The 26,785-nt window shown below is 39.5% G+C and overlaps 1 protein-coding gene across 1 annotated transcript in view; it reads right to left on the bottom strand.

The window, feature by feature from the left end:
* Positions 1 to 26,785, bottom strand: part of LOC150078372 (bromodomain-containing protein 8-like) — a 159,922-nt gene continuing 133,137 nt past the window's right edge. The window contains exons 5-6 of the mRNA XM_090384944.1: positions 25,300 to 25,395; positions 1 to 282 (exon numbers count right to left, since the gene is read on the bottom strand). Of these exons, the coding sequence (XP_090241070.1) occupies positions 193 to 282; positions 25,300 to 25,395 (186 nt within the window). The 3' untranslated portion in view covers positions 1 to 192. The remainder of the gene's footprint in view (positions 283 to 25,299; positions 25,396 to 26,785) is intronic.

Genomic DNA, 26,785 nt, shown 5'->3' with positions numbered 1-26,785 from the left:
GCTTATGATGGGGCTGCTTCCTGAAAACAGTTTCTCAAACATGAAATGCATGTAGTTAACAGGAATGCTCTAAAAATATGCTTCGTACATTAAGTTGGAATGTTATGAATGTTATCATAAATCCTATCAATGATATCATGATAATTATATCTTCCTTTCTGATATTTATAATAAAAAACAACAGTCTTAGGTCTAAATCTCCTCCATACGAGTCCTTCGCTTTTTGGATTTAGATGGTTCTCCATCTGAAGTCAGCATTCTTTTCCTTTTACTTTCTTCTTCCTAAAAATAAAAAGGGGGAAAATGGGTAATGATAAATAGCAATGTCAGCCTAACCGCTTATAAATATCAATTTATATTTCTTTACTGATATAAATTTCTTAGGCATAACATTAGCAACAGATTAATTTTCACAAAAACTAATAATAAAGAGAATTTGAACACATGGAAAATTTTGGGTATGTCTAAACATACTTAAGCTTAGAAAAAATTATAAAGAGAAATTGCAGAGCGTTTTACAGGATAATTGACAAAGGTGTGGTTCCAAACAGTTCTGCCCATTCATTTCTTGCAGGTGGAGGCTGTATACACTATGAATGATAGCAGAGATATACACAAGGTTAGGATCATGATTCTACAAAAATGCCATGACAGTTTCTTAATACTTATTTAGTAGTGCTTTCACAATGACAAAACAAGGAGGGATCTCTTCCAACAGTTTGGAAACTGATCCAACTTTCTGATCTTCCAGTGGGAAACAGCTGACTTCCTCAGGCTGTTTATTTTAAGTTGAAATACTTACCTAAATCAAACAACAGTTCAAGTCTGTGGAAATTAAATGCAAGATTAAATCTAGACTTTGGATGAATTTCACTGAAAACCCAACCATTCTTGGATATTAGTTTTACACAGTGGACCCCAATAATATGTGGATGGCTAGGAAATAAATTTTTCAGTTAATGTTTAAAATGCAGTGAGACAGGAATTCAAATTTACATATTGCATACAGGAAATTTTTGGGAGGTTTAGATATTTTTGCAGATAAAATTTGTTCTATTATTTTGACAATTCATTGTATTCAGAAGTAAAAGGTGGGGAAGACAAAGTCCCTATACACAATCTCCATGTCTCCATTTTAATGGTGTACCCTCGAAATGTAGGGAAGATAGGATTTCACCATGATGTCCATCATTACATCAATAATGCTGTGTGATGGAAGAAATAGGGGTTGCTGGAGTTTTGCTTTGGAGACTAAAAGGGGTTCCACCACTTCAAGCCTCAAATAAGCAAAGTGGTGGTACTGCTCCAGTTGAGAGTCATCTACCACCTAGTATTGCCTGATGGATGGGTTGAACAAATTCAAGGCAGAACTAGACAAATTCTTGGAGAGCACAAATGGGTGGAGTTTTTTTTTTTTTTTTGGCTGATGCTATATAATTTTGCTTTCTTACATCATTTTCCATTACTACAACATTGCCACTAACAACATAAAATTATTAGTCAGCACCATTAGGCTAAATATGCATGAAATGCAACCATGGATCCGATTTTCTAGAGCAGATATAGGTATAAACCTATATCTGCTCTAGAAAATCGGATCCAATATAAATGAACCATGTGCATGTAATGTATATCTATTAACTATTCTCTATTATCTATGAACTGTAAAATTATTAAATGTATTTAATAATGATTTAACATAAATTCTATAACATATTGTAAATTTAATCTTTGAAATCTTTCTAAAGTTCAAATTTTATTTAAATAATGATTGCTACAAGATCCAATACAAAGTTCAAGGATATCAGGACTAAAACAGAAATGCCTGCAGGTATTTTCAGTGTAAGTCCCGACTTTTTTGTTTGTATAGCCTGTTGCATGTATTCTATGGCTGGTCTAGTAGACAGGCCTAGTTCAACTGATGATTCTTTTCTGTGCTACCAATGGAAATAGTGTACTGATCTCAAATTAGAACTTGGTGTATTTGTATTTCAAGAAGAATTTGAGGGAGTATGGTTGCTCAATAGATGTGTTTGCCTTTAGATAATGCATAGTTGACTGTTATAAAAAACTTCCACTGTTCTTGTGGAAGTTGATAATTTAAATAAATTTAAGGAATAACTAGACAAACTGTTGGAGGAAATGAATAGTTGAAATGGAAGGTGTCTTTTTTGCTTATGCTGTATAAGCTTGCTGCCTTCCATCATTTTCCCCTGCTAATGCTTATTTGAGTCAACATCCGAAACAAGTCCTCATCCTAGAAACAAATCTAACAGCTAACTCATCGGGGACCTTGTACCTGCTAAGTGATACACCACCGATTCGGGTCCCAGAAAAGGACACTCGAGCGCAGACTGCTCTGGTTGAAGGTGACCCAGTTCTTTGAGAGGCAATATTGTCAGGAATCACACTCCCTAGCCGAGTGGGCAGGAGCGGGAGTGCAGTAGCACACGCTCTTTGAGTAGACCGGGGTTCAAGCCCCTGACTGCTGAATATGATTGATCTGCCAACCCGCACTGGACCAGCGTGGCAGATTATGGTCCATTTCCCTCAGCGTGAATTGTTGAGGAGGCTTCCATCCTGCAGTGGGTTGATAATGGCTGCACTTTACTTTTTTTTTTTATTGTCAGGAAAACGGGAAATATTTTTTTTGTAATAAAGATAGGTGGTCCAGAACCAGAGTGGGTTTGTCAGGATGATGTTACCAACATATTGTCAGATTTTAAGGGAGGAAAAGGCAGCATTATTATACTTGTTAAACTAACTATATTAAAAATGCAAAACCCAATCATCTGTTGAATAAATGTAGAACTGTGCTCAAAAATATACTGCAAGATCGGTCAGAATGTGTGTGTGCAATTCTGCCCAGACACGATATGAGGAATTATATACAGAAATCTTTGCAAATTAACTCGACTTGAAGGATAATGAGGGCTCTGGGATTGGGGGGTAATTTTTATCAGCATGACCCAATTTTCTAGGTAGAAGGAATCTATTTGTAGAGGTGGTGCAAGGATTTTTGCCAGTATCATCGAGGATACCTTAAGAGTTCATAGAAACTGCTCGTTAATGGGGAGAAGGGTAATTTTGATCTGTGTTTATCTGATAATATGGGCCAAAGTTGCTTGCAATTCACCTCAATCTTGTTTGTTGCCACATCAGCTGATGTTGATAAGATGTTCTGAGAATAGTAGTGTTTCCATTGAGGGCGAAGGTAAAGCTTGGGCTACAAACCTTCAGTTCTAAATAAGTCTAGAGTATTGGGAGGAGTATTGTCTATAAAATGGCTGAATTTGAATTCCTGATTAGGACAACTAATGCTATTATAACACAGGTAACAGAAACACGGTGCCATCCAGAAATTGGGGATGATGAATTCCACTATGACATGAGCAATGTATTTAGGAAAGATAGAAGCCTCTTATCAAAAGCAGCCTGAGTGCAAAAACAGCTTTTGTTGAATATGAAGTTGCAACTTTCAGCATAGAACCTATGTGGTGCAAATTAGTTGGAAGCAAAGGATGAGAGTGGAAGTAATCTACAGACCAGAAGATTGTGAATATGACAAGGGTTTCTACATACAGATGGAATGGGCAAGCAAGCTTGAATGTCTTATTACGGGTGACTATAATCTACCCTAGATTGAAGGGAAACTCCCCATGGAGAGAAAATTTTTTAAATAAACTATGATTATTATTTGTTCTGGCATGATAGAGAAAGTACTAAGTCTAAGAATATTCTTGACCTCGTCATTACTAACGACTCGGATGACAGCAAAGGCTTAAACTACAGGAACCACTGTTAGGGAGTGATAATGCAATTGTTAGTTGGAAGATGGAAAAAAAGAGATTGTGTAGTTAAAGGTAAAGGCACGAGTTTTAATACATTATGACAGTTTAAGGTGCTACGAATCTGGCGAATACCTTTGAATTATGGAAGCCATGGATGCATACACAGTAGACTTTCAGAATAATGGCACCTTCGGGGATTCGAGGTGGCGTTATTTTGATTTTTCCCTTATCTAGAAAGTTTTATTTTTAATGTATTTAATGCAGAAATAATAAGACCAATAAGAAACAGAGAGATTAAGAATGCAATTTTATTAACTCCAAATAAAAAACAAACATGTTGATGATCCAATGTTATATTCTGCCATTAATACACCTTTGCTTATGCCCCATTCTATTTTCTTTATAATATTGTTTAGTCTGTGTGGGTAGCAAGGCGGTATCATCACCATCCTCCCCACACCGGGTGGAAAAGGCCTGGGTTTGAATCCTGTTGATGATGCGAGGAACTTTTATAGGCTTTTTTCACTCAGTGGCGGAGTTAGTGGGTTTTGGCTGTAGATAGCAAGATTTTACCTCCACAAACGTTTTCTGTACAGCACATCGAGCAGAGAACACATGCAATTTACAAAATAATACACATGGGTATATGAATTAACATTCCGGGTGACGCTAAGGTAATGGTTTGGATTGTTTCAAGTTTGTCAATAAGCTTCAGCATTGTTCTTTTCTTCCCTATATAAGGTTTATTAATTTTAGGAGTCATATTGGGGGTTTTTAATTTAAAATATATGTAATACAGTGATATCAGTAGTGAAGTCACTTTGAAAACCGTGAGCAAACAAATAAAGTAATCATGCGACTTGCTGTTTTCTTTTTTCTGCACTGCATGTATACATCCGATCTCAATGTGCCATTATTCGACAGTTTATTGTATCAATAAAATACTGCAGGAGGAGGAGGAGGAGGATGCCGAAATAGATGACAGTGGAGCTGGCCAGTCAAACGGCAGAAAAAGATAGCATGGGATAGTTACAGAGCGATGAAGAATACTGAAGACTATAACAGGTACAAGCTAATCTGTAATAATGCCAGGTGACCAATGAGCACATGTTTACAGCGGATTTTGGTGCTCTTCAAAAATGTGTTCTTTCAAACATGTAGCTGATTCCTTAGTGGTTGGCGAGTCTTTGGATACCTTTCTTTAGTCAGACTACGGTGTTACAGGGGAAAATAATTTTTCACTTTGTGTTCTATGTCTACTTTCATATAAGTCTGAGAGTATTGTAGTAATTCATCTGTAACCTCTGTTTCAGAGGCACTGGCAGATGATATTTTCTCACAATAATTGCCCAGATCTTCCAGTACATTCACATTTTCTGACATGCATGGTTGGAAGGCATTTTCAAGTTGAGCTGCTGTGCTTGCAGCTGGCTCTTTTGCTGCATATCAAAGTAGAGGTATTCCAATTCATCTCTAGAGTCCATGTAGTTACAATATTCCCAAAAGTGTCACGTAGTCGATGAAAAGCACTTTCTGGAGTTATATTTTTGTATAGTGGCTTAGTATGAACAGTGACATAGTGTGAACATCTCTTACATTGAAGACTCATGATTTCTGAACTATGAGTAAGTGGGAATTTTCAAAAATATCGAAGTGAGTAGCATAATTTGACCGTACGGAAGGTAGCCATTTCTTCCTCCTCACCAAAAACAAAGCCCTTTGTTTGGGCATGATACCACGTGGCATCACCATCTTATCTTGTTCTATGTGAGACTTGAAATATCTTACCACGGAAGTCACATCTGGGCTTGGCAAACTTAGGGTCCTGAGCTGGATATCGTCATTCTTCTATTCCTTGGTGGTTCCCTTGTACTTCTGTCTCTCTCTCTCTCAGGGTAATGCAGGAATTTTTTTTTTTTTTTTTTTTGGCTGGTGCACCATATGACTAATAATAATAGTAATAAACTCACAGAACTATTGCGACATTAGTATACATTCTGGGCAGTTGCACAATATGCTACCTAATTAATATTCATAATTAGCAGTGATTAACATTAATTACTTTAACTGGTTTTATATTGTGAATTAATTGTGCTGTGTGCTTATTTAAGATTAGTCCTGAACATTAAATGCAGTGACTCCTGGAAGCTGAAGAAGGAACTCTTGGAAATTGGTAGAACTAAAGTACAAAAGCCCAAATTACTGTTTTTGATTATTGTTGGCCAGTGAAGTTAGTTTTACCTCCACTGCTCCTTGCATACTAGTGCTGTATTTTTTATTTTTTTCTTGACACAAAACATCTCCCAGAGCGGTAAAGTGATAATTCAAGATATTAGATTGAACCCTGCCATAGTTTTTCATCCCTGAAACCTTTTACGTTAATGGAAAAGTGCATAAGACCCTCTTCCTCAAGTGATGAGGATGCAGATCTCCTGAACCCACCACCCTCTAGAACACCCATTAAGGAGAGCTCATTGTCAAAAAAAATTCAAATGAAACAATGGAACATAGAGAACCCTGCCACAGTTCTTCCTGAGGCAGGTATTACTCACCAGACAAAGTTCAGTCCCATGACAGGGCTTCGGATCCCAGGATGGTTGATGCTCCTGAGAGAACATCTTCCCTTTCAACTCCCATCTCTGGTCTAGAAAAAAAAAATTGCTTTTCCCATGTTAGCTGCATCTGCTCTTGACCAAGCCATTGCCATGGGATGGCTTGGCGATTGAACTGTGATGCTAACCGCATCACCAAAGTTGCAGGCAACATTGGTGATTCGGTTTGGTGTTCTGGTAAAATTTGTATTCCTTCACTACTGAGCTCCTCATTGAAAATAAGAAATTAAAAGCTGTAAATGAAGAGTTAAAATCAAAAGCACTGGTATTGGAGAAAGTAGTTGACACCTCCCTATATTCCGGGACTCAAATCCAATCCTGGCCTGGGAGCAACTGTTCCTACAAATGCTGCTCTCTCCTACTCCAATGCAGTCATAGTTGGTCTCTCACAGGCCAACTCTATTGCAATGGACCTACCCTTGCCATCCCCCACAACAGTCAGGAAACAGCAACACCTGCTCCTTCATGCCAGAGAAAACTGAGCTTAAAACGAGCACTGACGTCAAGGAACTAATGACTAATGCCCTGAAGACAGACTACACAAAACCATAAAGGTAAAATCACTGTGAAATTAAGAATCACGGAGTGATTCTCAAGAGGACCTTAACACAATTTCCTCTGCTCTGCAGGAGTGTCTGTTGCTCCCTCAAAAAGGCTAACCCTGATATACAGCACACCAAAAGTCTACTCCAATGATGAAGCCCTCCAAGATCTCTACTATAAGAACCTTGCAGATTTTAGGTATACCTTGGATGAGGTCAAAGAAGAGACCACTTTTAGATTTACCAAATCTAGCACAAATCTCACAGAGTTATTAGTTTTACTCCTTGGCTGTACAGGAGTATACTGTCAATTGGCAGGAACTTCCTAGACTGTCATTCCCATAGGTATTGTCCCTTCACCATAGTTACTAAATGTTTCCTGTGCTTGTGATGTGGCCACACCTCCCAATCTTGCACCAATAGTTCTCCATGCAGCAGACACTGTGCTCAAGGTGGGATTGTCCTTACTGAGAGGTTTGGTTCCTCATCACAATGCAAGGCTACTTTCCAAGCCAATGAACACTAACAAGTGCCATCAGCATAAGTCTCCTGCTGAGGTTGCAAGTCTACACAGTAACTACATTAGAAAGAACAAGGACACCGACCAAGGCCATAGAAGTTAGGAAAAGGGAAACCTGGTCCAACTTCTTCAGTGACTCTGTGAACTCCAACCTTTGAGGGGCTCCTCTACAGGATAGCAAGGGACAAAAATTTCAATACAGACAATTTCTCCAGAGTGGAAGATAATTCCTAGACCATCAACTGGCATGATTCAGTAAATCTGAGACTGGACAAACTTTTCCCAACTGACAACAGTGAAGAGGACCTCCCAGAGACAATACTGCTATCACAGATAGCCAATGCCAATTACATCTCTGATCATAAAACTGAACCCTTCATGCTCGCAACATCAGAGACCATTAAAAAAAAGTCAACATCAAGAAGTGCCCCGGTATGGACTTAACTGAATATAGCCTTCATCCTCCATCTCTTTAAGATGGCTGCTCTATATCTTATTACTTTACAATGCTTACCGGAAGGACTCTTCCAAAGCCCCGGAAAGCTGCCCTCTGCCTTATCAAAAAGCCACAAACTGCCAACAGATCCTTGCTCTTTCCAGCCAATAGCTCTTCTGGCTAACTGTGGAAAATCCTAGAATGCCTCATAGAAATAAGAACTATGACCCTATTCCAAACAGATGGACTCTTTTCTCCTTCCCAATATTCACGAGCGAGCTAAAGTACTTAGGCATAATCCTGGATAATAACTTGTCTTTCCAGCAGCACCTGAAATACATCCGGTGAAAAATTAGGGGCTACTCTGGGATGGTAGCCAGGATCACAAAGAAAGACGGAGGTCTCAAAAAGAGAACCCTGTCAATATACTACAAAACAACTTTCCTACCAGCAATCACCTATGCAGCAGCGGTGTAGTTTCCCCAAGCGGCATGGTTGTGAACAGAAGAACACTTGAAACGATCCAAAGGACCATATTACTCACAACAACGCGAGCTTGCAGCACTGCAGGTGCTTGCCGGAGTGCTCCCCATGGACCTGGAGGTTATCCAGGCAGGGTTGCTGTTCCTGCTGTCCAGGAGAGTGGCTGCCACCCACCAGGGCTACACGACTGATCCGGCAAACTGCCTAAAGAATTAAAAAGTCAGGTTACAGACCCACCTCCTAAACCTTTGGCAGAGAAGGTGGACTGAGACCACCAAGGGAGAAGTTACAAAAAAAATTCCTACCGGACATCCGCAAGATATATCCAAAACAACCGGTGTGATACTTCCCAGGGTCATCATCATCAGCCATTTTCAATCCACTGCAGGATGAAGGCCTCTCCAGCAACTTTCCAGTTCCTTCTGTTTTGAGCACTGGCCATCCATTTACTATCCACAAACTTGTGAATTTCATTTATCCATCAATGCCTTTGTCTTCCAGGTTTTCTTCTAGCTCCTCTTGGGTACCATTCTGTTATTTTCTTAGTCCATCTGTCATCATGTCTTCGAGCTATGTGTTCTGCCTAAACCATGTGTTTCTCGTCTTATCTAACAGTGTGATTCCCAATATAATTCGTTCCATTCTTCGTTGTGTAGTTCTCAGCTTCTCTTCCATTCTTTTGGTGAGTGCCCAAGTTTCACTTCCATAAGTCATGGTGGGGAGTATACATTGGTTCATTATTTTACGTTTCAGACAAACTGGGATATTGCTCTTCAGTATGTGACTATATTTCCTGAATGCTATCCATCCAAAATTTATTCTTAGCATTAGTAGAGGCATATGATGCAAGAAAGCAAGCTTATTCAGCATCAGCCAAAAAAAAACACACCACTCCCATTTCACCCCTCCGTTCGCTCGAAATACCTGTCCAGTTGAGCCTTAAATTTGTTTAGGTTATCAACTTCAACAACAAGTGATGGAAGTCGGTTCCACCAACCAACCACCTGCTGGCCAAAGGCAAATTTCCGCATATCTATCCGACATCCGTCCTTCCTCAATTTGAATTTATGCCCTCTGAGCTGATTATTCTGAGTAAGATGAAGAATCCCATTGGCATTGAGCATGCTCAAACCATTCAAAGCCTTATACACCTCTATCAGATCATCTCGCCGGTCCCTAGTCTCCAGACTCTGTAATTTGCAAAACTTAAGCCTTTCTTCATAAGAGCAACCCTTTGTTCCATTCACTAATCTTGTTGCCCTTCTCTGTAACCGTTCCAGCAGCTCTACATCCTTCTTGAAATGAGGCCTCCAGACCTGTATACAGTACTCAAGATGTGGCCTAACCATTGCCTTATACAAGGGAATAATCACCTCCTTATCCCTGCTAGAAAAATTCCTGTATATCATTGACAAGACACCATGAGCTACTCTTGCAGCTTGTCTGCACTGCTCAGAGAACTTCATATCTGCCTGCACAATTACCCCCAGGTCCTTTTCATTCTCCACCACTGTCAGTGTAGTACCGCAGAGTTGATACGATGCTCTGGGGTTACTGTTTCCCACATGTAGTACTTTACATTTGTCAATGTTAAACTTCATTTGCCACCTCTCAGCCCATCTGTTCAACCTTTCCAGATCCTGTTGCAGCAGCATAGGGTCAGTGGTGTCCTTAACAACCCTGCCAACCTTTGTATCATCTGCAAACTTGGACATTAAACTTGATATCCCATCATCAATATCATTCATAAACACCGAAAACAACAACGGACCCAACACTGAACCCTGAGGAACTCCATTAATAACATTAGTCCACGTTGAGCAGTGTCCACTGATTACCACTATCTGTCTTCTTTACCACTATTTGTCAATGTTAAACTTCATTTGCCACCTCTCAGCCCATCTGCTCAACCTTTCCAGATCCTGTTGCAGCAGCATAGTGTCCTTGACAACCCTGCCAACCTTTGTATCATCTGCAAACTTGGACATTAAGCTTGATATACCATCATCAATATTATTTATAAATACAGAAAACAATAATGGATCCAACACTGAAACCTGAGGGGCTCCACTAATAACATTAGTCCACGATGAGCAGTGTCCATTGATTACCACTCTCTGTCTTCTCCCCCTCAACCACCCCCTTATCCATAGCAGCAATTTGCCTCCAATGCCACACTGCTCCAATTTGTGCAGCAGTCTTCCATGTGCAACAGTATCAAAGCCTTTCTAAGATCCAAATATATAATATCAAAGTTATTCCCTGCATCCAGTTCTTTTGTGACTACATCATAGTATCCAATCAAATTGGTCAGGCAAGACCTGCCCTTAACAAAACCATGCTTGGTTCTGAGCTATAACTGAATTCTCGTCTAGATGATCCTGCAGTGCTTCTTTAACCAGTGCCTCCATTAATTTACCTGGAACAGAAGTTAAACTAACAGGTCTATAATTACTTGTGTCAGCCTTTGATCCTCCTTTGTGAATTGGGGTTACATTTGCACATCTCCAGTCTATGGGTACCTCCCTGAGTCCAAAGAAGCTCTCATAATTATGGCTAGGGGTTTGCTTACTTCCTTTGCTGCCTCCTTTAATATAACTGGATAGATCCCATCCACCCCAGGTGCCTTTTTTATGTTTATCCTCAACAATCTCTCCTCCACTTTCCTCTCAGTTATTACAAAATCATCCAGCTCACTGCCAATGTTTACTTTACCTACATCATTCTCCTTCCTGAATAACTCCTCATGCGTGAATGTAGATGCAAAATACTCGTTTAGATTGTTAGCCACCTGAGCAGGATCCTCAACTGTTGAACCATCAATATTCAGTGGACCAATCTGATTCATCCCTTTCCTTCTTGAGTTTAAATAGGTAAAGAACTCTTTTCTGTTTTTCTTTGCATCCTTTGCCAAGGATTTTTCGTAGTCTGCCTTTGCCTGCCTAATCTCCTTTGTGATTTGGTTACAGACCAACTTATTTCTATCATAGGCTTCCATGTCACCCATTAATTTGTATGTATCCCATGCATTTTTCTTCTCTGCCACATGTCTCATTAGTTCATCTGACAACCATTTAGGCCTAAACCTTGAACAATATTTCTTAGTTGGTATGTAAAGCCTGGTAGCCTCCAAGATTAGTTCCTTGAATGCTTCCCATTTTGAGTTTGCTGTTGGTAACATCATCAGTTGGTCCCACTGTATAGAATTTAAATACTGTCTCAGACCATCATAGTCGCCTTTACGAAAACAAAAACCCTTCCCTTTACCTCTAATGGTAGTTACCTCCTTGAGTAAATTCCACTTCAACACACTGTGATCACTGCCACCTAGTGGTTCATTTATCTGCAGATTCTTAATGCATGAAGAATCACTACTGATAATCAGATCAAGAGTATTGCTCCCTCTTGTTGCCTCACGAACATGCTGATGTAGAAAACAATCATCCAATAAATCCACAAAAGCCTTGCTAGTGTGCGAGTGACCAACCCACAAATTCCAGTCAATATCTGGGAAATTAAAATCCCCCATTATAAGACTCTCTGATTTACTGGCCCACTCTATTGTACTTCCCTGTACAATATCTTATTATACTCATCAGAGTCATTAGGCCTATAGCACACTCCTACTCTCAATTTTGATTTCCCTATACTTATGTCACACCAAACTGACTCGACACTGCCCTGTCCATCGATGTCGACTGGCTTCACTTCCTTGGACTTTATGTGTTTCTTAACTAATAGCATAACCCCTCCTCCCCTCCTGTCCTGTCTATCCTTTCTATACACATTGTATTCCCCAAATTCCAGTTCCGCATTCCTTATATCTGTGTGACACCACGTCTCTGATATCCCAACAATATCTGCCTTTGATGTTTTGAGCAATACCTCAAATTCATCAAATTTATTTACCAAACTCCTAGCATTGGTGTACACGCAGGTATACATGCACCTGTTTCTATTCTTGGCTACCCTAACACAACCCATGTGTTTACTTGTACCGCAATGACTCCCAGCAGTCTCTGAAACTTCTTCTCTTGAGCCATTTATCATTATTACAGCTAATAACTTGTCCCAGATAACTATACGACTCCACCTTTTCAATTACTGCTCCTTCAATCATTATTTCCTTTCTGTGGCATACTTGTTCATCATTACTTTTGTTTTAGCTATATTCATCTTTAGTCCAAAATCCTTACTAGCTGTGCATAACTGATTAAGATTTTCCTCTAATTCTTTGGGATTGTGGCTTATAACCACAACGTCATCTGCAAATCGTAAATGGTTTAGGTACTCTCTGTTCACATTGACTCCTTTCTGCGACCAGTCTAATCTTCTAAAAGCTTCCTCAAGGGCAGCAGTAAACAGCTTCGGAGATATTGTGTCTCCTTGTGGAACTCCTTTCTCCAATTTAAATTTGCTACTGTCTTTGTCTAGTTTAATAAACGAGGTAGCACACTCATATATTTTCTTCAAAATCATATATATGGGGTATCAATGCCTTGTCTTTCCAGTGCCCGAAACATTGCCTTATGCTGTATGGATTCAAATGCCTTTTCATAATCGACAAATGCCAGGCATAATGGTGTTTTATATTCATTTGCTTTCTCCATTCGCTGTGATATTACGTGAAGGTGATCCATAGTTGAGAATCCTGTCCTAAAGCCAGCTTGCTCTTTCAGTTGATTCTCATCAAGTATTCTTTCTAATCTGTTAGTAATGACCCTTGTGAACAACTTGTAGATGTGGGATAACAAGCTAATTGGTCTATAATTTCCAATTTCTGATTTATCTCCTTTCTTATGCAGCAAAACTACGATTGCATTATTCCACTGCTTAGGCGTCACACCTTTTCGAATGCACTTTGTGCAGAGCCTTGCCAGTTTTTGTGTTATATCTCTTCTTCCCAATTTTAACAACTCTACAGTAACTTCATCTTCCCCTGGGGCTTTCTGATTCTTCATTTTCTTCAATGCATGTTCTACCTCATCAGGAAGAATATCGGGTATGTCGTATGTGTTGCTACTTTGCAATCCATCTTCCCCACTGCTGGCATCATTCCCTCGCTCCTTGTATAATTCTCTATAGTAGTCTTCTGCTATTTGATTATGCCTTCTCTGCTGTTTATAAGTACACCATCGCTATTCTTCAGTTTCAGTATCATTTGTCTTTCTGTATTACTGCTCATGGCCGCTGATTTAAATCCTTTGTTTTCCCTTAATGCTTGTTCTACTTTTCTTGTGTTAAATCTTCTTATGTCCTCTTTGAGTCTCTTTCTAATGGTTTTGCATAACTCATTATACTCAACTTTCTCCCTGTGAGTGTTTTTCTTGCTTTTCATTTGTCGTCTTCGGTTCATCATGACAAGTGTTTCTTGACTAATTTTTTCTTCTTTGGATTTCTTTTTCCCTATACTTTTCTTGGGCTTTATCACTTTCAAAAAGTTGTAATATTCCTCGTCGATATCTTGGTCCTGAGCAGTCTGCAGAAGCTCAAACTTGTTCTTAAGTTCCAGTACATACTGCTTTTTCTCCTCTTCTGTTATCTCAAAGATCTTTGTATTATTTACTCGAGTCAGTTTTTTCCTTTCCTTTCCTACATCTATAGCAAGTGTACATCTTACCATTCTGTGATCACTTCCAACATTTACCTTATTCAGAATGGTAACATCATTCACAATATATCTTCTGTTAGTGAGGATGAAGTCGATTTCATTAGTAGTTAATCCATTCGGACTTTTCCATGTCCACTTTCTGTTCACCCTTTTCTTGAAAAAAAGTGTTCATTACTGACAGTCCTTTAGATTTTGCAAATTCCACAAGTCTTTCATTTCTTTCACCAATTCCAAAATTTCCTATAGTTCCCCTTTCTGCGCTGTTTTATCTTTTTCCAACCTTAGCATTGAAGTCTCCCATAATAATAGTGTACTGGGTTTTCTGCTCATCTAGAAGATGAGCAGAAAACCCAGTGTACATTCGGTGTACATTTCTTCAACCTCTTCATCATCATGGCTCGATGTTGGTGCATAAATCATTATAATCTTTATGCTTGTACCTCTTAGAAATCTTGAATATTAGCCTTGATACCCTTGGTGATGTACTTTTGAATTCCAAAATCTTGTTTTTAAAATCTTTATGGTCCAGAAACCCAACTCCACCTTCACTCCTTTCACTGTTTCCATTGGTGTACAGCAGATTTCCACTTAATAAACTTATAAGTGATTCATTTCTTCGTCTTGTTTCAGCCAAACCAATGATATTCCAATTAACATTTTCTAATTCCTTTTCCAGCTCTAATATCCTGTCTTCACCGATGGGGTCATGTGGTACCCTGGGAAGGGTACCACATGACAACACTGTTAACAGGACATGGCCCCTACAATGAAAAGCTTTTCAGGCTGGGTCTTACCGACGATCCCAGGTGTACATGCGGGGAGAACGAAAGCTGGAGCCACATAGCTTATGAATGTCCACAATATGAGGACCTCAGAGGGATTCTCATAACAAGAATCATACCTTCCGAAGGGATTGGAGTCCCACTTCCTGGACTCAGAGGAAGAATACAGGGCGCTCTCCCTCTTCACGCAGGATCTATTCGCTAGGAGGAAAATGCTAATTGCAATCTACAGCTATCAACACAGAGACTGACAAGAAACGCTACCAGATGAAACAGAAAATCGAAATTCGCGGGATACCAGACTCAACCAAATGGAACGCTGACAACTTACCTCAGGACAGGGATTACCTCATGAGTGACATTGAAAACAGAGAAGAGACAAAAAGCAGCATAACTGCCAACAGACTGACAACGACCTGAAGAGGGCACTCAAGCCCCCTTCACCTTTTATTCCCACATCCTTGGGGGGGCGACCTTCGCTCCCTCCCCTTCTCGCCACCCTACATCTACTCTGGTGGGCATGCCTCACTGAAAACTGGGGCTTCCTACTCTATTGGCCCCATATTTCTGTCTCTCACCCCCAGTCTTCTGTCTCCCCCCCACTTCTATCTTTATGCTAACGAAAGCCCCACACAACAAAAATTAACGTGCCAAAAATCCTTTGAGCCCAAATTCGGCATAACAACCTTAGCGATCATACCCCCACGCCAATGCATATGTGTATGTATACATGTGTATGTAATTGCACATGTGTATATATATGTGTGTGTGTGCATCGTCACTAACCTAATGGATTTTTTTTAGGTCCTAGTCGCTGAAATCTCAGGAAAGTAAGTGGCAGGACCTGCCAGAGTAAAACTGAGTCTGTTGGGTTCCTGGTCTGCCTCCACTGGGTGTAAGTGGGGCAACGTGGGCCTCAGCAGGGGTCTAGCAGCGAAATGACCAGATGAACAACGGTACACGACACTACACATGAACGTCCCTCACACTTTTAAATCTCTGGCATTTCCCAGTGAACTGGTTCACCCACAATGAAAGCAACGCTGAGATGGGGGGAAACCCCTGGTGCCGTATGACAATAACACACTTTACACTTATGGGTTCATTCTAGAAACTGTCCCCTTGGGAGTGGTATACAAAGTTACCACCAACAAAATCCCCCAGAGTGAGGTCATTACCACAAAGGGCACTTTGACCACGTCGTGGGAGCAGTCAATCCACAACATCCCGGAAACCATTTTCAAGAACCAGCCACCTCGATTTTGATGGAGCAGTTGCAAATCTGCATAGAGAACGGCACATTTTACAGATCCACTTTAAACCACCATTCACTTTAGAGGAACTCCAACAGGCTTCTGCACTCATAAAGAAAAGGAAATGCCCGGGCCTGAATCTCCTTGAGCCACACCATCAAGAAAGTCGTGGACATCACAACAGACCTGCTCCCCTCAGTCGACAACACCTGCCTTACTTCAGGAACCTTCCCAACCGAACGGAAGACAGGTAATATCAAACTGATTCTAAAAACCCCCTCCAAATCACCCAATTGCACTGTTGCCGGTTATGAGCTACTGTTCAAGAAGCTGCTCTACACAAGAATACACCATTGTTATGAAGTGGCAAACCTGACTGTGCCGACAAAATTCGGCTTTAAACCTGGACTATTCAACGTCAACGCACCGAGAATACCTCATCAACTCTGTGACAACCTGTAACAGGAAATATTCGGCACTGTTTGCGAGCCGAGCGTCCTGGCCAGGTTGAGGCATGCTAAACCCCAATCAACTTGTACCTGACCATCAAGTCCTACCTCTTCCAAAGGAAAATTAACATCACTGCTCCATAAAAAACCTAACTTGTCCTGTCCATAGGGGCTGCCCCACAGGTCTCTGTCCTAGGGCCACTCCTGTGGAACATGATGAGTTCCTCTCTATTGACCTCGGGGGACATCTGCTCCCAGGCCTTTGCAGATGATCTGATGCTGATGACTGCGGCAGATAGCCGGGCCCAATTGGAAACCCAAGCAAACAGATCACTTGGGATCTTGCAAGACTGGGTGAAAACCTTTCCTAAAAATATCTTCAACCAAGATGTGTTCTATCCTACTCAAAGGGCTCCTAAACCTCGCAGGGCTTCCATAGATCACACTGAATTACTGTTAAACTAGTATCAAACCTGGAATATTTAGGCTCCATTCTGGACTCCAATCTTTCCTTCCAGTTCCACCTGAAACACATCAAAGCCAAGATGAGAAATTATTCAGCCTTAGTTGCCAGAGCCTTGAGATGAGACTGGGGCTTAACAAACGCACCTTTATTATAAAACAATTTTTCTGGTGGCAATTACCTATGCATCGCCCATGTGGTTCCACAACCACAGGATGCTGGATACCATCCAATGCTTGATCCTCCTTATCATCACTTGTGCCTGTTGTACAACCAGCACTCATGTCCTTCAAGACATTGCTGGGATCCTCCCTCTGGATAATGAAATGATCCGTATGGCATGATGATCCGTATACCACCTTACCAAAGGACTGCCATGCACCTTTCTGAAATACACCATCAACCAGTCGGCAAATTGAAGATCAGTGATGATCAGACTTCAACAACACCTATAGCAAGTACTGCAGAACAGGTCGGATGCATCGACTGAGAAATTACCTGAAAGTTCTTCCCTCGCACCCACTGGGTATATTCAAAGCCCCCGATCTGATTCCAACCTGGTCTCTTTACTACCTGTCTGCTTACCAGCCATGGAGCTTTCGATGCTAAACTGAATTACTTTGGGATTTCAGAAGACCCCTCTGTACGTGTGGCGAGGCAGAGACTTGGCAGCACATTGTGTTTTACTGTGCCCACTACAAAGATCTCTGCTGTATTCATACAACAGCAATGAATACCTTTCATGGAATCTCGAGTCACACCCTCAACTGCCAGGAGGAATACGTGGTCTCAATTTATGCACAGAAACTTTTCACCAGATGCAGAACATTCATTTCCATCCACTGGGACTAATGGGTCCTGCCCTAATCCTATCCATCACCCAACCGACTACCTGTGATTGGAAACCACCATGAACTTCAACAAGATAGAACTGAGCCAAGCACATGGCAGTCCAAAAAATCCTCTTCTGAGCAGTTGCACAGAATAACAACAGAGGATAAAAACTTGGAACTTCCTTTATGAGTCCTACCACTGGAATATATACGAAGGATCTAAGTCTGGCAAAGCTACCAAGGTGACGGATTTGGAAGACACGAAACCTGAAAATATAAAACTGAAATTAAACCTAAAGGGAAGTGAAGACTGCAAAGGACAGGGCACATTTCGACCACTAGACTTTAATTCGAAACTCCCTGTTGCAAGCTGAGCAACTGGAAGGATACCTAGAATGGACTTACTTCCTGAATAGGATCGGCACCCAAATTCAACTGTAACCCAACGAAGACAAGGTTTCACCTCTGATACAACTACTGTGCACAAGGCAACCAAAGCTATGCACCCTTGTGCGGCTACTTTATACCCCCTCTCTTCACCTGATAGACTTTATACCTCCTCTCTTCACCTGAGGTAGGTAACCAGGACAAGAACTGGGTGCCAGACATATGATGCACTACCTATTCAACAAAACAACACGTGGGTGAATTAAAGGGACATTTTATGCCTTTCACAGTGCCCACGATGGTGAAGTATTTTATATTAATTAAACATAAAGCCAACAAATCGCGTCACAGACTGTATGGCACCTCCTATTAGAAAAGGGATGATAATGAAGAAAAAAGTGGACAATGATGTATCCAAATATACCATCTGCAATTCATCTCATGCCTCAAGCGAAGTACTACCTATTCCTGAACCACTGGATCATTTTTCTGTACACTCTGATGAAGATGAATACACAGATGGACATCAACTTGATATATACGAAGAAATACAGCAGCAGTCTACGTCAAGGGATCCACCATTTTGTCCAAGCCTTTATCCTTCTGAACCAAATAATATCACAGAAAGGGAACTTAATGACCTCATCAGGGATCTCGAACTGCAGAAGAATAAGGCTTTTGGCCTCGTGGCTGCAACAGTGGCATCTTCTAGATTCTGTGAAAGTGACAATATTTCGACCTCGAAATAAAGACTATGATAAATTCTATCAAAAGACGGTGAACTCGCTGTCTGTAAGGATGTTGGCGGTCTAATGGCAGCAATGAACATGAGGCACATTCCCGAAGAATAGCAACTATTTATAAACACTTTTAAGATTAGCCTTAAGGCTGTGTTATTAAACAATGGAAATATGCTGCCTTCAATACCTTTTGCATATACTGCCAACAAAAAAGAAACATACATATGTAAATATGGAGAACATCCTCTTAGGTGTATACTATCAGAAGTATGACTGGCAGATATGTGGCAATTTAAAGGTAATCAGCATTTTATTAGGACTACAAAAGGGTTACACTAGTAACTGAGTTGCTTTCTCTGCGAGTGGGATAATCGTGCCCTGGAGCAGAGGAGTTGGCCGTGTTAGTCGGTTATTGCTGCATGGTGAAAAGGGATGCTCTCGAAGCTGAATATAAGTGAAAGGCAAAAAGGTTCCGTGTTTGATTCAGGCATGTTTGTAGCTACATCTTACTGCCATATAAATAAAAAATACCTAGTATAAATATAAAAAACTACTTTTTTCGAAAAGAAGAGCCAATCTGCCATTTTAAGCACTATTTCAGTGTTTAGCACCTCAAAAATCTATAAAGTAAACTTACTTTCATGCCCGTAACAAGATATGACCCAAAGTTGGCAGCCTTGATCCCAGCAAGCACTGCAACAGTGGGATACCACATCTCCAGTGACTGTAAAGAGACAGTTTTCATGGAAATTGAAAGATTGACCTAAGGAACAATCAAGAATGAGGTGATGAGTGAAGCAGTTTCAAGAAATTGGCAGTGTGATGCAACAGAAAGAAGCAGGTAGGACTGGTATATCTGAAGATGAAGTTTTGGAAATTCAGAAAGTGTTTACCTGGATCTGCCAGGTAACTTTCAGCAGCAAATACTGCGAGCAACATTGCACAGGGTGGTTCACTCACAAAATGCAAATCGTCCAGAGAATTAATCCTCATGACAAACCACAATGAGAGGAGTTTGCTGTTTACATTCTCAACTGTATATACGAAGATGAGCACTTTCTGGAAAATGTCATTTTCTGTGATGAAGCTACATCCTACGCGTCTGGTAAGGTTAACAGACAAAATTGTTGTACACGAGGATCTGAAAATCCCCACTCAGTTCATGAACACGAATATGATAGTCCCAAGGTAAAGGTGTGGTGCACACTGTCCTTCAGCCACGTGACGGGGCCATTTTTTGCCCATGAAAATATTGTGAACTCTACAAATTAGATATACTCAAACTGTATGCTGCACCTCAGCTGGAAGATATGCAGCTATATGTGTGCTATCTACTGGATGGGGCACAACCACAGTGAAGCTTGTATGTGAGTCATTTCCTCAATAAAAAATTTCCTAATCAGTGGATCAACCAGGATGGTCCCATTCCATGGCCTCCTCATTCCCCAAACATCACAGCCAGTCTGAAAAATCACACCAGTGAAGACAAATTCTCTTCTGAGCAGTTGCAGAGAATAACAACCTTTGGATTTCTTTATATGGGGCTACATAAAGTATAAGGTGTACGCAAAAAAAAAGTTACCATCACAGAGTTAAAAGATTGGACTGAAGAGTCAGAGACTTCCATATCTCAAGAGATGCTTCAAAACACTTGAAATGAAATTGTTTACCATCTTGACATTCTACATGCTACCAAAGGTGCCCATTGGAGGTTTATTGAAGTGCATTTGTGTGATAAGAAAGTTTCTGTGTTGCTTTATTAAGTGCAGCAAACCATTTTACAATACATATTACAATAAAATGTTTAATCAAGCTTCAAAATCAGGTGATTTTGAAGCTTGATTAAACATTTTTTGACATTTGACATTTTGAGGGACACCTTCCCATAGAAGACCTTTGATAGTGTAGTTTATAAGTACACTTCGAATTTGCAGCACTGCAGGAAGTTTCAAACGAAGATGAGCAAATGTCCATGTAATCCATGGCAATATACTGGTGGAGGATTCTAACTTCCAGGTAGTGTCATGGGCTCTGCTGATATCAAAACAAACTGCTATCTGATATTCAAACCAGAGAAAGCTATTTTTGATTGTGCTTTCCATTTGTGCCAAAATATGTAAGGTGAATCTATTTCTTCTGGGCACATTCTGGATATTGTATAGGAGACCATAATTTTCTAGATAACACATGCTGTGATTTACTATTTTTTCTCAAATCTTCCAAAAGGCAGATGGTAAAGGCAATGGTTCTGTAGTTATTCAGATTGGTGGGGTCTTTTTTTTCCTGATTTTGGGAAATCAAGAATGGGAAAGCATGTGCTATTGTTCTGGAAACCTATTTTCTGAATAGATTCTACTACCGGAAAAAAGAAGTGACTAAGGACCTTTCAGTCAGGTGCTTGCTTGTTGAGTAAAGAATGGTGTTTGGTTCTCAGCTCTATGCTCAAATCATTGATAGTGCTCTTTTTAGTTTGTGTTTTGTTCATGGTTGATTACAACACTCTTTATCCCTATTTGAGAGAAAATTTATCTTGGTTTTTCTATTTCTATCTTCATTTTTGAAAATCTTCATGCATAAGATGATATTGCCAACACCTTTGCAAAAGTCTGACCAAGGGCATTTGTAAATTGTGGAGGTTCTGCCATTCTTTAACCTTGTGCCTGCAACTCCTGCCAGTTTATAATTGGCAGAAGTTGTCATTATATTTGTCATTTATTTTTCAAAAATTTTTCCATATTTATTGGGAAGTTGTGGTATGATTTCTTTTTCAAGCAAAATGTATTCGGGAGAGTTTTGCTGGCTCTCCTGATATACCTAGCCCTCACACTAGTTTGTTTGTATTTAAGCAGATTGGGCTGTAGTTGGGTTTTGGCAGAAAATGTTGCACGTTCTATTTCAAGCAATCATTGTTCTACCATGTTTTTGGATGTATCAGCAGTTTCGTAGATGCTTTTAGGTACGGCACTATTAAAAACATATAGTACCTTCGTAGTAACACACTTGACTGCACCTTTGGGTGAACACCATTGAATTATTTGTAAATTGAGTGTCGCTGTAGTTTGATATTTTTCCGATTCAGCTTTCTCAGGTTTTCATTTATGATTTCCATTTGGGATATTGGGTACTTTATCTAATAGTTTATTATGGTTGGATTATGGTCACTAAGGAGAGGATCACTAGATGCATCCCATTTTAGCAGAGGGAACACATCCCATTTTAGCAGATCAAATGTACTTGTGACTGATAGGAGGTGAATATAAGTTGGTGATTATCTTTTTTTTTTTTTTTTTTGTTAGCGCATCGGCTTCTGTGGCCATATTGCACCTCCCAAGGTTTTGCACTCTGATCCAAGCCCGAGGCAGGATTCAAACCCGCAACCTTTGGGTTGCCAGGCAGGCAACTTTACCCACCCAACTAGCCTGGTCGGCGGTGATCTATCATTAAGGAGAACAGCACTGTTGTCATCTATGAGCTGATCAATTTGTTTTCCTTCCAATCTACGTAGTCATTTCCCTATAGTGAGTGATGGCTATTAATATCGCCTAAACTGCACATCACAGTTTGGTGGTATGTAAAGAGAAAAAACTGTTATTTTTTATGGCCAAAGCAAGTTGAATGGCTACTCATTCAAGAGAATGAGTTTAGTGGTGACTCTTTTGTGAGGGTTATGAAGGTTGGCCAGAATTGCTACTCCTCCATGTGTGGAGCTATGCTGGGTCCTGTCTATTATAAAAATTGTACACCTGTTTATTTTTGGAGCATCTGACAGTTTTAAGTATATTTCTTGAAGGCAGATATTGGTAGATACTGAGCAATAAGGTCATAAATGTCCTCAATGTTGGCTAAGAAACCATGCCAGTTCCGCTGAATTAATGAATCTATTATGTATTTCTTGCTGTGCCTTTGGATTTCCTTCAAAGGGCTGGTATTTCATGTTCATCTGCCCTAACTCAACCTTTTTTTTTTTTTTTTTTTTTTTGGTAAAACAAATTTTCCTGTGTCCATATCCTCCATTAAAAGATACCCTATTCTTCTAATGACCATTTCTTTCTATCAATATCCATTTCATCATGAGCATGTAGATGAGCAGTGCTATTATTTTTCCCCAACTTCTTTACTGGAAGGAAGTGGATTTTTGGGTGAAATTGTTATTAGTGTACAGATAGTCTCCTCCAAAGCAGAACCAAGCTTTGGAGAGGAGAGTAAGTTTTAAACAAGCTTTGAAAAAAGATTAATTTGGCATTATAGTTAAGTCAGTTTGGGTTTCTGCAGATTGATATTTATAGGTGATTTGTGCATGGTTGATCAGCTTGCATTCTTTGGGAGGATACTTTGTTTAGCCTCATGGTAAGAGACTTTGTTGAACTTTATATTTCAGTATTGATGTTCCAATTTTCCCTCAGTCACAAATCTTAGCACATGCCGAGTGATCCTTATTACAGTTTAGACATTTGATCACTGATGCATTGCAATTTTGGCAATTGCCATCAGTGGATCCAAATTTTGCACAACTGGCAACTCCTCTGCATGCTGTTTGGAAATCTCCAAGCCTTTGGCATCTACAACAGCTCAGAGGGTTCAGGATATAGGGTCTTGTATTGCATTTTAAATATCCAGATTTGATAGATGTGATGATTAGATTTCATGTTGGAATAAATGCATCATCTCCCTCTTAAAAAAAAAAAAAAAAAAAAACTGATATTCTCTTAACGTCAATCACTCCTTATTCATTGAGTTCACTAAGCATTTCCTCCTACTTCCTAAGCATGAGATATCGAGGAGGTTCCGATGATGTGAAACTAATCCTTTTATTGTATTAAGTGACATGGGGAGGTACTGTAACGGTTAACCCTTCAAATTGGTTAGTGTTTAACAGTGTCTCCAGTGGTTTGGATGAATTAGACGTTTCATGTTCTTTGGGCATCCAGCAATATTCTTTACAGTTTGCATACTGGAACATCATTTGAGGAATGCATTATACTGGGTATACAGCAAAATCAATCTGCTGGATCTTACCTGATCCAATATTTCTGGCATCAGCTTTCCTTATTGTTTCATGGGTGGCATGTGGAGAAAACCATGATGCACTATCATTAGTGCATCATGGTTTTCTCCTTTTGACCCTGAGGGTTGTCTTAACTGCCCAGGTTTTCTGGCCTGCCAGAGGCAGGAGCAGTGCAAGATTAGTTAGTAAAAAACTAAAAAAAGTAAGAAATGTGGCTTTTCTTTCGGAATCCGCTTACAACTTGTAAGACATGACCTGCTTCAGTTTATGGAAATGGCATCATATAAAAAACATTATGGTAATCCTGTTGTCTCGAAACTTGATACTATACATGTTGAACAGACAAATTGTGTAATTGAGACCTGCTAATATATAAGCGGGTATATATTCCTGAATAACATTGACAAAACCTCATGTGCACCTGTCTACACTGCTCAGAAAACTTCATTTCTGACTGCAATAACCCCCAAGTCTTTTTCATATTCAACTACCTTGCATGTAGTACCACACAGTTGATACTACATTTAGGCCCATGTGCAGTGTTTTCCATTTGCCAATGTTAAACCTCAATTGCTATTTCTCAGCCAACTGCTTAATTTTGCTAGATATTGATGCAGTAGCACACTATCATTAATATTAGTGGTCTCGATTACACAAGTTGTCTGTCCAGCATGTTTATGGAAATGGAAGAAAAAACTCTGCAAGCTAAACAAAAACTGTAGCTTTCAAAAAAGTTACAGTTCTTGTTCAGTTTGCAAATTTTTAAGAGTGAATGAGTTTTAAGAGAAAATTTGGCACCCAGGGCCAGGGGGATTGCAAAATATCTACATGCTCACGTCATGCTAAGAGACCATGCAAAGGCAAGTTGAAGAGTGCAGACAGAATTTTTTTTGCAGGAAGGTAGTACAGACTCTAAGAATTAGGATATTTTTCTTTTCTTAAAGGTCACAGAGGTAATGCTGAATTCCGTAGAGAGATTACTGTTATGATCATATTATATTTTCATACTGAGAATTTTTGAAAGTGCCAAATGCAATATGATTTTTTATATGTTTTATTCTGATTTACCTTTGGAGGCTTGTGGAACAACAACTGTTTAATTTAATGAACAAGTCAGCCTAAATAATTCATAAGATAAATCTGCTGTATGCTTTGAGAGAATATTCACTGTATTAATTAATGTCCATATAATCAACTGAATTTATTATGCAATTCAACTAAATCAATTTTTGTTCAGTTGTTAGTTAATTCAGTTGAACTGCTTAACTCATCAGTCAGTTTAAATCACAAACATAAATATACAAAACATGGTTATATAATTGCCATCAAATATATATATATATATATATATATATATATATATAAATAAATAAATAAATAAATAAATCTTACTTTTTCCCCAGTTTCTGATTTTTTATCTCTTGATTCTCGTCCTCTCAGTACTTTGGTATCTGCAGCCTGGACCATAAGTTGGGTAGCAAGAAAATCCTATAATATATTAAAAATTTTCTGAAATCACTGAATTGCCAAGCAAAAATTCTAATTACTGTTAAAGTTAATATTAGTAGCGAAAAGGAAAAAAAAACAACTTACTGTTTCACTATCCAAATAATCGAATAGTTATGTTAATTGTCTAGTTGCCTTATTTTTATTCAAGTCCCACTTCCACAACAACGGATGGAAGTTTGTTCCAGCAATCAAACACCTGCTGTCTAAAGGCAAACTTCTGCATATCTATTCTTCAAGGATCCTGCCTCAATTTCAATTTATGCCCCCACTTGTGTGTAGTGCAAGCAAGAGGAAGAATCCCATGAGCATTGAGCCTGCTAAATCCATTCAAATCCTTAAACACCCCAAATCACTTTGCAGGTGCCTAGTCTCTAGATGCTGCAAATTTCAGAATTGAAGGCTTTTTTTTTAGTTAGAGCACCTCTTTGTTACCCTCACCTATCTCATTGCCTTTCTTAGTTCCAGTTCCTCTACATCATTCCTAAATTGAGGGCTGGCTCCTAGATCTGTATGCAATACTCATGTGGCATGGCCACTGTCTTATACAATGGGATAACCACCTCTTTTTCCCTGCTGGAAAAACTCCTGTATAACATTGACAAAACAACATGTGCTATTCTAGCAGTCTATCTGTACTGCTCGGAAAACTTCATATCTGACTGCACAATAACCCCCAGGTCTTTTTCATTTTCAACTACATTGCATGTAGTACCACACATTTGGTACTACTTTCAGGACCATATGCAGTGATTTGCATTTGTCAATGTTAAACTTCAATTGCCATTTCTCAGCCAACTGCCTGATTTTGATAGATAATGTTGCAGTAGCACTCTGTCAGTACTGTCATTAACCACCCTGCTAACCTTTGTATCATCTGTAAAATTGCACTCCACTATTCATGCATTCCTTATATCTGAATGATACCATTATGCAATTTATTCTGCATGCCTCTGATACCCCTACAATGTCTAAATTTTATGACTTGACCAGGACTCAAATTCATAAAATTTATTTACTATACATGCAAGTATACCTGAACGTGTTCTTACTCTTAGTTACCCTAACACAGCCCACATATTTCTTTGTTCCATGACGACCCACATCCAAGCATCAGCAGATACAAGCCAATTTGAAAAACTCCAATAAACTTAGCGAAGTAAATATTTACATTTGCACAAGATACTAGAATTTGAACTCTAAATCCTAGTAATACAATTAAATTTACATATCTTACAACAAGTCATTCTATTTATATTTAATGGGATAAAAACATATATATTAACTTCTCAGCTGTCAGATTTCTATTCGATATTGGATTTGAGTTCTTAGTTCAAGTCTTTTCATAAAGACCGATTCTGCAAAGGTCTGG

Source organism: Mastigoproctus giganteus, chromosome 11 (genome assembly GCF_048544385.1).
Source record: "Mastigoproctus giganteus isolate SK-2022 chromosome 11, ASM4854438v1, whole genome shotgun sequence".
Lineage (NCBI taxonomy): Eukaryota > Metazoa > Arthropoda > Arachnida > Uropygi > Thelyphonidae > Mastigoproctus > Mastigoproctus giganteus.
The sequence above is the reverse complement of the archived record's forward strand: the minus strand, read 5'-3'. Positions and strand labels throughout refer to the sequence as shown.